This window comes from Eumetopias jubatus, unplaced genomic scaffold (assembly GCF_037043125.1).
Source record: "Eumetopias jubatus isolate StellerSeaLion01/CBP00866 unplaced genomic scaffold, mEumJub1_p1.0 scaffold_1, whole genome shotgun sequence".
In the NCBI taxonomy this organism is placed as follows: Eukaryota; Metazoa; Chordata; class Mammalia; order Carnivora; family Otariidae; genus Eumetopias; species Eumetopias jubatus.
In genome coordinates, this window is record NW_028274807.1 from 71,607,163 (window position 1) to 71,618,816 (window position 11,654).

General features: G+C 47.9%; 1 protein-coding gene across 3 annotated transcripts in view; it reads right to left on the reverse strand.

Moving 5' to 3' along the window:
• Positions 1–3,757, reverse strand: part of BDH1 (3-hydroxybutyrate dehydrogenase 1) — a 41,730-nt gene extending 37,973 nt beyond the window's left edge. Inside the window, exon 1 of one of the 3 annotated variants that reach the window (XM_028101062.2) lies at positions 3,674–3,757. Coding sequence is in view for 1 of the 3 variants with exons in the window: in XM_028101061.2 (XP_027956862.1) it covers positions 2,445–2,553 (109 nt within the window). In the remaining 2 variants the exon portion in view is untranslated. Of the gene's footprint in view, positions 1–2,216; positions 2,249–2,444; positions 2,702–3,673 lie in introns of those variants that run through there. The other 2 variants (XM_028101061.2, XM_028101064.2) reach the window with 2 other exon arrangements.
• Positions 3,758–11,654: the final 7,897 nt, after the last annotated feature.

Genomic DNA, 11,654 nt, shown 5'->3' on the forward strand with positions numbered 1-11,654 from the left:
GAGAATGCCAAGCTGTAGATCTTGCAGTGATAACAGAAACCTGTGCCTCCTCTCCACTTGTCATCTGTCCTGCCCCAAGAGAAAGTGTTACTAGAGCTGTCAAAATTGCCATAATCACAATTGCCAGATTAAGCTAGCATTCCATCCCCAGGATAATAGGGCTCGCCTATCAAATTCAAGTCAGACCGCTAGCTAAATGATGGGAGTCTCAGGGCTCCACTGGTGGGCTCTTCCCACACCCATGGTGAGCTCTCAGAGCTCTAAATAGTATTTACATGCTGCCAACTCCTAAATCTTTATCTCCAACCAGCCTTCTCCTCCAAACTCCAGACTTACATATCCACCTGCCCATCCAACATCTCCACTGGAATGTTTAATAGGTTATCTATTATTATTTATAATAACCTGTCCAAAATTGAGCTTGTGTATGGCACTGAATATCTGCTTCTCTGCATCTTCCTCATTCTTGATCCCTCTGATTTTTTGCACACTCCACAGCCAAGGGGTCAGCAAATCCTGATTCCACCTTCACAATATATCTAGAGCCCTCTGATACCATTTTTGTCCAAGCCGTCTTCACTTCTTGCCTGGATTATTGCAATCGCCGCCACCCAACTTGGCTCCCTGCTTCTACCCTTGTCCCCCTTCAGACACTGCTCAACATGTCCTGTGAAATATAACTCAGATCATCTCACTCCTGCACCAAACTCTTGCTTGCAGTAAAAGCCAAAATCACTATAGACTGCCCCCAAGACCCTCCACGATCTGGGTCCTCATCCCTCCCCCCCACTTCACTGCACCTTGGTTATAATAGCCTTCTTGCTATACTTAGAACATGACAAGTAAGCACCTGCTTCGGAAACTTTGCCCTTAATTGTCCCTCTACCTGGAACATTCTTCCCCCTCACTATCCACAGGTCTCCTTCTCTCACTTCAGTCTTTTACTCAAATGTTTCCTCACTAAACATTCCCTGGCTACCCCATCAATCCCACCCCCACCCTGGCATTTTCTATTCCCCCTTCCCTGCTTCCATTTTCCCCCCTCCTTGACTTACTACATTATAACATTATACACATTGTACTTATTTCTCTTGTTATCTCTCAGTCCCATTAGAATGTAAACTCTGAGAGCAAAGGGTTTTGTCTGCTTTGGTCACTGTCATATCCCCAACACCTAACAGTGCCTTCTACCCAGTAGGCACATAATATGTGAATTACTTAAGGGGGTTTTCAGCAGAGGAATACTATGATCAGACTATTTATTTATTTATTTATTTATTTATTTATTTATTTTTAAAGAGTTAATGTATTTGAGAGAGAGAGAGCATGAGGTGGGGAGGTTCAGAGGGAGAAGCAGACACCTTGCTGAGCCTGTAGCCCAATACAGGGCTCGATCCTGGGACTCCAGGATCATGACCTGAGCCAAAGGCAGTGGCTTAACCAACTGACCCACCCAGGCGCCCCGATCACACTTACATTTAATATAATAAGTCTCACTGGCTTAAGGATAAACTGAGGATGAACAAAAGCAGAAGCAGGGAGTCCATTTATATGCTGGAGCAGTAATCCAGGGAAACAATTTATAGCCATAAAGTGCACAACTCCAGTGAAATGTGAAAAGGTACTCACTGGAGATACACAGAAGAGCTGCCAGACCTGGTGGAACTATGAAGGTAACAAGACGTGGGCAGAGTCTGGCTACCTTTTGAAGGTAGAGCCCCATATGATTTAACTGACAAATTTAATGGAGAATGTGCAAGAACGAAAAATCAAAGATATTTCCAAGATTTTTGGAGATGTAAAAAAAATAATAATAGCACAACTGACAAATTAAAGAGCCATTCTACTCATAAGCACTTACCATATTTCAAATCGGGGTACACAAGCCGGACCTCACTTGGCCCCTCCAAATCACTATACTTTTCTCATCTACTCATTACCACTTGCTACCCCATCGCTCAACAAGCCCTGTACTCTCCAACTTCCATGTCTTGCTCATGTGACTTGTTCATATGACCAAGTGCTGATTCAAAGAACACTCCTCCAAGATGCCTTTCCTGATGCCCTAACTTTAAAAAAAAAAATCAATCTCTCGCCGACACTTCCATTCCATCCCTTCCTTCTGTGCCTCTGTAACAGCACTTGGAACAGCACTTACCCAAGCAAGCAATACTAGATAGAGGTAGCATTCACAGCCCCTATCCGCCAATTCCCACCTGGTCTGTGCGCTCCCCACAGATAGGATCCACGTGTTATATCACTGACTTCCGCCTCCTCCAAAATATCTACACTGGTGTCCGACAGGAAACAGACACTATACGCATGTGTATGGAGAGAGTATGAAAGCTACACCAGTTCCAAAGGTCAGCTTCCACGTTGGCCAGGGGTGCATATAAACCCGAGCACAGCCGGGCTCCAAAGCTCAGGTAGAAAATAGGACATACGCTGCGTCCTGAAGGATCCCGGCGGCAGGAGGCCTGCGGGCAGCCCTCCGCAATGAAACACGTGCCTCTGCATACTACCCCCAAGCAGGGCTAGCCCGTGACTCCGCATCAGCTGACTCGAGGCCGATTTTGGCCGACTAGCTGGAAAAAAACCCCGCGGGGCACAAGGACGCGAGCAGAGCTCAAGGACGCGAGCAGCGCCAAACCCTCCCCAAAGCGGCTGCGGGCGGACAGCCAAGAAGACACCTTCTCTCGCAGGCTCAGGGACGCTAGCGGAACGGGGGCGGCCGGAGAGGCGCCCGCGCCACCTCGCTCCATACCGCGCGGAGGGCCGCGCAGCCAATCGCAGGGCCGGAGTTCCTTCCCGCCGGCAGGAGGCGGGAGCCAAGGGGCTCGGCTCGAGCCGCGCTGCCATTGGCTGGGACGGAACCGCCCAGACAAAGCCGCGCAGTCCGCCCCCGCGGCTCGGCGTGCCGGGGCCTGACCCAGCCTCAGCATCCCTAAGCTGCCCCCGCGGCGCCTCCACCGTGCTCCCCCCTCACCCCACCCCCTGTCCGGCTGCCCGTCCGGTCCTCCAGCATCCGCAGGCTCAGCTCGTGCTCCAGGCGGCTGGACCGGCAGACTAACCACTGTCTACCATCCTTCCCAGGGCGCAGCGGGAGGGGAGGAGCACTCCCCAAGTCCTGAGAACAGGGCTTCGTGGAGGACGCGATGTGGGGCAGGAGGAGGGAGATGCGGTGAAGGGGAGGGTCGGGCCTGGGGCTGGAACGACGGGCTTCGGTACTGGCTCGGCTTCCGACTATGAAATGACCTTGGACCGCTTCCTTCCCTACTGGGGTGCCGGGGTGGTCTTTCGTAAAATGCGCAGGGGGGTAAGGATGAGCGCCGAGGGTTTCCCCTGGGGCGCCTCGGGGCTGCGTGTTCAACCTGGGCCTCCTCCTGTTGAGCACGTTATGCCGAATAAACGCCAGGCGGGCTCCCAGAGCGCGGACAGAAGGCCCAGGAAGGCGGTGGGTGAGGGCCACCTGGGACTGACACAGATCTGGACAGGACCCGTCCATCTTCCCACCCTTACCCCGGCCGCAGCTGCAGGGCCAGACCTACAGGAATCTGTGCCCCACCCGCATCCTGGCGACTCGGCCAAGGGGCCGCGCAAGGCCAAACCAAACTGAGCAGGGGGCGTCGGCGCATCCCTCCCGAGCTGCCGAGATGCGGACCCCTCCTCTTACCCCAAACCAAATGGGTGGAGGGGCTCCGGCTGCGGAGGGCCCAGCTGGCGCGTTCCCCTGAGACCGATGCTTCGCGGATACCCGCGCTCCTGGCTTGGACGACCGAGGGGGGGCGCTGCCGCCGTTTCCTTCTCGAAGCCCCTCTGCACGCTCCCACTAGGGCGGCTTCCTCCGGCTACCGGATGCGGCCGAGCCTAGAAATGGTGGGTGCAAGCTGCCCGGCGGCGCGGGGCGGGGCGGAGCGAACCGCCGGTGTCGCGGGGGAGGGGAGTGCTCCTGCGCTTTCTCCTTCCTCCTCCCGCGTCTCGCCTGGCCCTTCTCCAGCAGAGGGTACCCCCAATCTGGCTCCCAGCCCGAGATTAACCCCTTGCCGGGCGCTGATCTCCACCGCCAGCCGCGTTCTGGAGAGGCTGGGGCTCTCGGGCTGGAAGGAGCAGGTGCCGCACCAGGCACTCAGGGAACCTGGTGAGGAATGAGGCGCCTTCCAGCTTCTGTGCATGTTTGCTGACGTTAGAACTCATCGGAGTTGGTTGGGTGGTTTTTATATTTGTCTTTAGATCGGATTGCATTGAAAGAATTACTCCTATGAATCTTTAAAAGTAATTTAAGAATAGCACAGCTCCCAGAGTTTTAACAATAGAACGTCAGGGGCCAAATGGCCACAGATCAGGATGACCAAGCCAACTTTCTGAGATGAAAAACCGACTATCCACAAATTAGTGACAGGAGCTATGTTTCCGTCAAATTACAGAAGCGCTGATTGGAAAGGGGCTATGCAGATGAAAACGGGAAGGAAGTGCTTGCCTGGTAGGGCTTTGAAAGAAACTTGTCAGCTCTGTTCCACGAGCTTCTTGAGAGTTACTGTTTCTTCTTTATCCCCAGCTCCTGACACATAGAGTCTTGAAGAATGGGAGGATCAAAAGGCAGGATGCACTTGATTCTCTGTACCCATTTTACAAACTCAAGCCAGCGTACTTTCTAAGGTGTTGTGTTTCAGAATACTCACTCTGTACGCCATGCCACAGCCATAACATAAATCGTTACATTGGGTTGCTGGTTACACTTTGAGGGTTATGCATTGCTAGAAAAGCATTTAATTAAAGGAAGAATTAGTGTTTCCACCTAGAAAAACCAGAGGTCCTGACTTTGAACTGAGAATTAAATGGAAACGTAGTTCTATTTATGGAAGGCAGGGAAAGGACATTGCACCTGAAGTTATATCAGACTGCACCTGTGGCTGACCTCACAGCTTCCCAACCCATCTTTTTATTCCACCTTTGCTGTGACAAACGATTGCATACAGGTGTTACCTGAGAGCACCTTGCCTTGGCTGCACCTGTTGTCTTCTTGCCTCTGGTTTTCACTGTCACAGCAGCCAGGGACCCCTGCAGGGAAATCCCTGCCCATTCTGACACATGCGCATACCTGCAAATGCAAAAGAACTAACGCTTTGAGCTGGTGGAGAAATGCTCCCCTCTTCCATTCTTCTGGTTGGCAGTTCTGAGGAGCATTCTGTGTAGCTAAGAGGATAGAGCCCCAGTTGCCCAGGGTGATGCCCAACTTTATCAGTTCAGTACTGAACCCTTTGCTTGCTCTTCTCTGTTCTTCTTTGCTTGCCTGATCTTCCCACCCCTCCACTCCTGTTCCTTGGGATTTGTTCCCAAAATAAACTACCTCCACCTAAATTCTTGCTCAGAGTGTTTTTCCCGGGAACCCGGACTAAGCCAATCATTAAACCAAAAGAGGCATCTCTGCCCACCTTTCAGGGTCATTCTCAGCAGACCTTTCCCAAGTCGGCTAGCCAAGGAATCAGTTTGTTCAGCCTGAGCTTTTGCTCCTTTTATCTCCCAGTTGCCCTGCCCTCTAGAACATCACCAGTAAGCTCTCAGAGACAGGCAGGACGCATGGGGACTCCCAAGAGATAGGGCCAGCTGAAGGCCTGGGTCTAAATGAGTCTGACAAAGTCATTCTCAGAACCCCTTAAATCTCTCCCCTATTTCCGAGGTCCTGGCTGCTGACTTTGAAACTAGAGAAACTCTCAGCTCTGGGGTTGAACATGGAAGTGGAGCTGATGTGGGACCCAATTCACTCCCAGTCCAGCGTGTGCCAAGATTCTGTCTCCTTTCTGCCCTCCTGTTCCCCTCACCCCCTTGTAAAAAGCTGTTCCTCCACCCAGATACAAAGTCTCAGGCCAGGATGTGTGGCACATAGCACATTTCGTCTCATTTCAACACCAACGGTGCTGCTGCAAATTACGCAGCTAGTCTGGGAGGGAAGCGGCCCTTCGCCTCTGCCTTCAAGGAGGGAAATGAGACCTGTACATAAATTAATGAATCATTAGAAGTCCTGTAAGTCTTCTAAAAGAGGGACATGTACGTGTAGTGGGAGTTCCTGGCAAGGCTTCAGGATGGGCTTTGTAGAAGAGGTAGTATCCTGAAAGAAGCCCCCTGAAGAGATCCCACTGCCCCAAGAGCCACAGTGTTGGCTCCCGTCCACATCAGTTCCTAACTGCCTCCTGGCTCACACGCTTCCTGAATCCCAGTCAAGCTAATCATTCCCTCATCTTCCGAGGCCCCAGCCCTCCCCCTCCAGACCTGACCCTGTTCCACCTCTGAATGCCCTTGGTCTTCTCTGCCCTCAGTGTTAAGTGTTGAATGTCAAATGGAACAGGTTAAATCCTGCCCTTGGCCAGCCACCTCGAAGCCCTCCAGGAGCCCACCTGTGCAGCCCTCTGTGCTGAGCATTGCTGGGGAAGAGAGAAGAATAACACCATTTACTATTCCAAATCCTGCAGGGCTTCTGTTTGTTTTGATACAATTGAATTTTCTTTAAAAAAAATGGGGTTGGGGGGCTAGGTATCATGCCCTTAATTCTGCAGAATTTGGAAATATCAAGCAGTTTTTTTCTATAATTTATAGTGAAACGAAGAAAAAGCCCAATGGATTATTCTAAAAGCAGTGGTGCTCAAAATCTAATGTGCTGAAAAGAGCCCTTGATCCTGACGTTACTATAATACTGAATTCTGCCCATGACTGAGAAATGGAGACCCAGCCTTTCCCCTGCAGTGAATGAGCAAGTAAGACAAGAGCTTGGACCTTTCTGGAAAAAGAGGGGCAGTGTCAGGCATCTGCATCCTCACCCCCTTTCTGTCTCTTGACAGATGTATTTAACTAAAATTTTGGGTTTTATTTTTAACCACGGTTTGGTATGAGGAGTCATTTTGAAATTTTTTTTCTTTTTAAGTGGGCTCTGTGCCCAACATGGGACCTGAACTCAGGACCCTGAGATCAAGAGTCACATGCTCTACCAAGTGAGCTAGGCAGGTGCCCCAATAGTTTGGAAATTTAAGCAAAGTTTCTTTGAGGTAATTGGGATCTTTGAAGAGGGAAAGTACGAGAAGATAAAAAACAGTGACTCTGCTCATTCACCCCAAGCTAGAGTAACCCATAAGTCTCCTTCCTTTCTTCTTTCAGTTTACATCTGAGCCTTATTATATATATCACAAGCATTGTGCTTTGTTCTCAGAATGTAGTGATAACAAAATGCTGGGTCCCTGTCTTCAACAGCACAACTTAGCAGTTAATTGCTATGTACCAGACACTATGCCAAGAGCTTTGTTTTTGTTGTTGTTTTTTTTAAAGATTTATTTATTTATTTTGAGACAGTGAGAATGAGAGAAAGAGAGTACATGAGAGCGAGGAGGGTCAGAGGGAGAAGCAGGCCCCTCACCGAGCAGGGAGCCCGAGGCGGGACTCGATCCCGGGACTCCAGGATCATGACCTGAGCCGAAGGCAGTTGCTTAACCAACTGAGCCACCCAGGCGCCCCATGCCGAGAGCTTTGTATGCATTATTTCACTTAATCTCTGTAACAGTCTTAAAAGTGACCTAAGATCATCCTCATTTTGCATCTAAGGAAGTTGAGGCCTAGAGAGGTCAAATAATTGCCCACAGCAACACAACTAGCAAGTGACAGAGACAGATGCCACGTAAGTCCGTCCTTTTCCAAAGATTTTCTATCTTTCTTTTCTTAGAGAGAATGCGCACGAGCCAGGGGCAGGGGGGCAGGATAGGGAGAGAGAGAATCTCAAGCAGGCTCCGTGCTCTGTGCAAAGCCTGATGTGGGGCTCGATCTCACCACCCTGAGACCATGACCTGAGCCGAAATCAAGTTGGACGCTCAATGGACTGAGCCACCCAGGCACCCTCCAAAGAATTTCTTTAAGCCTACCACCAATTGTCCTAAGGTTCTTGCTTAAAAAAAGAATGGAAATTCCAGTTTATAAGGTATTTGGAATAGAGAATTTTTTATAACCTGTTGGGCATTGTTTCTGTGGATGATTTAACAGAAGCTCAAACGCCTTATTATATGGAAATTTCTTTCAACAAATACAATACAGATGCCAAGATCTGATGCCCTCAACTAGGAAAAGTAATTATAGGTTCTAATTGACCATATAAACTTTGCAAGAGAAAAATATGGGACAAGATTCTCAACCCTTAAATCTGATTTAATTTTCTGGCCTTCAAATTCTGTTTTTTCAAAGAATATTTGTTACAGTAAACTCTTAAAAATCAGGATACCAAACCATGTGCTTATTTTTATTCATAGCTTTTCAATTTTTTTCAAATGAGTATGTATTTTTTTTTAATATTTTCTGCTTCTTGCTACCAAGGACAGAGCCTACTATTTCAAAAGGGAAATCAAATTGCCAGGCTGCTGCCTCTCTATTTTCCCAAGGCATATCTGGTCCTCCCCAACTCCCTCCCCCCAACCAGACTCTTTCCAAGACTTAAAGGTTTTCCTTCTGTTGATATTTCTTGCATTCAGTGTTCACTCACCTTAGCTGGTGGTGGGGTAAAAATGCCCCCTCAGCACTATCAGTACGCAGGGTACTCTCCAGGTAAGTTACAAGGCAGATACACCTAGAGTCCTCTTAATGCTCAGTTAATAGTGTATAATACACACCCCTGGAAATCTCTTCCAAAATGTATGTGTATTATTTCAATGTTTGCCTCTAGCAGGGAAGGGAAATTCTCACACTCATTTCATAAAACGAACTAATGATAAAATACAATATTTAGAGTTCTGGATGTTTGTGTGTTTGTCACTGAATAGGCAAAGTTCAGCTTTGTAAATGTTTGTTTTAAGCTTAAAATGTCTGTAAGTTTGGCCCTCTGACAAGCAGAGGGTCAAGAGTAAATGCCGCTGATTAGAGATAATTAAGAAAAAATTATGCCAAAGGGCAGCTCCAACCAACTTCATCTTAAGCTCCCCCTACCAGGTATATGTAGACATAAATGAACATAGGAAATGGCCTGAACAGAAGGAAATATCCAGAGAATGCCCTGAGCATGACCGAGAATCAGGACTTGAGAAAGATTTCAAGATGACCAAGTAGCTTTAGACAGAGTCAGTTGTGAGAAGGTGGAGCAAAAACATACCCCTTGAACATCACAATGGAGGTAAGAAAGAGTATGTGTGGAGTATAGGAGATCCCTTAAGGGTGTCTCTTAGTATTACGGTGCCCTGTCATTAAAGTCAGTGGAAAATTACAACAATCAAATTCAGGCAAGATTACTAACGACCTTGATCCTCCATGAATGATGGTTCAGGGCAACCTACCAGGTAAAGAAACACATCAGCCAAGGACAAAGGGAATATGGAATGGGCAGTAGGAAAAGGTAATTATAAATATCAGCTACAACCACATTCCCAGTTACAGAAAACAAGGACTGTAATTGTCATGAGGATTTCTTCCTTATTTTGTGGTGTGTGTGTGTGTGTGTGTTTAATATCTTTGTTTTCTTTCCTCTGTTACCCCCTTATGTAACATAAGATGTTCTGACTTTATATCATAGTATTGTTAACTTTACGGCATAGTATTTCAGTTATGGGATATCAAGGAGAATAAACATCATCCAAGGACTTTGCATCCTCTTCTAGGGAAAGGGTTAGTGCATTTTCAATTGTATACAAGATAGTCATATCAAGTTAGGTGGAATTATTACCTTATTATTGTCTTTATTTGGAGAGTAAGTGCGGTTTAAGGAGATATGTATGGATGCCAAGTTAACATGGAATGGCTGTTGATGTTGAATCTTGTATGTCAACTTGGCTAGTCCACAGTGCCCACGTATTTGGTCACACATTATTCTGAATGTTTTTGTGAATATGTTGTTAGGTGAAATTAATATTTAAATCAGTGGACTTTGAGTAAAGCAGATTATCCTTCATGGCGTGGATGGCCTCATCCAACCAAATGAAGGCCTTAATAGGAAGACTGACCTCTTCAGGAGAGGGAATTCTGCTGGCCGGCCACCTTTGGACTCTTCTCTGGAGCTCTTCTCTGGGTCTCTACCCTGCTGGCCTATGCTGATGATTTTGAACTTGCCAAGCCTCTACAATCATGTGAGCCAGTTCCTTAAAATCTTTCTCTCTTTCCCTCTCTCTCCCCCAAACCCTTGCTCTTCCCACCCCTCTCTTCATTTATATACATCCTGTGGATTCTGTTCCTCGGCAGAACCCTAACCTTAATACACCCACTCAGAGTGATCTGCTTCCCTAATTGGACCCCGAGACAACATTGAAATAGATCCCTCTACTCTGGAATTGGTCCCTCTTTCTGTCTGGGAGGGCAGGACCCCAAAGGAGCAGGGAGGGCCATTACTGCAAAGGCAGAACTGGCAGCGTGCAGGGAGGTGAGATGTTTGCTGGCATTCAGGGCACAGGTCAGAGGCAAGAGGGTTGCTCTTCAGGCCAAGCTAGGCTGTGGCAAGCCTTGCTTTTCACCCTCTCCTCCTCCTGAGACCCCTGCCGTCACTGCCCTGCAGGGGTTCACAGCCCGAGGAGAGGGACTGTGGCACTCCAGGGCAGCTTGTGCTCGATGATGTAACAGGCAAAACCATGGGCTCCAGGAGGATGGAAGAGGGAGCTGTTCCTTCAGATTGGGGCCAAGCAGCAGGCTTCATAGAGGAGGTGACTGCCTTGGATTGCAAATTCAAAGATCGATAGAATATTTTTCCTCCAAATTTTTATCTTGAAAAAGTTTAAACTTACAGAAAAGATGAAGAGTATAATGAACACCCATATGACCATAATCTAAAGTCCCAATTGTTTTTTTTTTAAAGATTTTATTTATTTATTTGACAGAGAGAGACACAGCGAGAGAGGGAACACAAGCAGGGGCAGTGGGAGAGGGAGAAGCAGGCTTCCCGCCGAGCAGGGAGCCCGATGCAGGGCTCGATCCCAGGACCCTGGGATCATGACCTGAGCCGAAGGCAGACGCTTAACGACTGAGCCACCCAGGCGCCCCTAAAGTCCCAATCGTTAACAGTTGGTCATGTTTGCCTTCCCTAAACACACATACGTGCACTTACACTTAGACACTTTGCTGAGTCATTTGAAAGTATGTTGCAGCCAGACATCACGACACACCACTCCCAAATATTTCAGAATCTATTTCAAAGGAACAAGGCAATAAGGCAATTCTCCTATACAACCATGATACTATATTGTCACATTCAAGAAATTTAACACTGATAACAGTAGTAGGATCCAGTTCATCTATACTCAGATTTTTTCAGTTGTCCCAATAATGTCCTTTTGTGGTTTTGTAGTTTTTTTCCCTTGGTCAAGATTCCAACTGAGGATAATGACTTATGTTTACTTATCATGTCTCTTTAGTTTCTCTTAATCTAGAACAGTCCCCTGCCTTTTCTTTTTGGGGACAGGGTCTTTCATGATGTTGACAGTTTGAGGAATCCAGACTAGTTGTGGGCCAAATCAGTGGCCATACCGGAAGGAAGAGCTTATAGAAATGAAGAGAGTCTAAAGAGATGAGGCTGAGGAGTGGCTGGGCTCAGGTGGGGTGCGGTGGGGAGCTGGGGAGTTTGAATTTCATGGTGTTTGCAGTGTCCCCTTGACTCCTGGCAGATTCGGTGGGTTATAATAGGTGTGTTCTTACGGTTATACAACCACCAG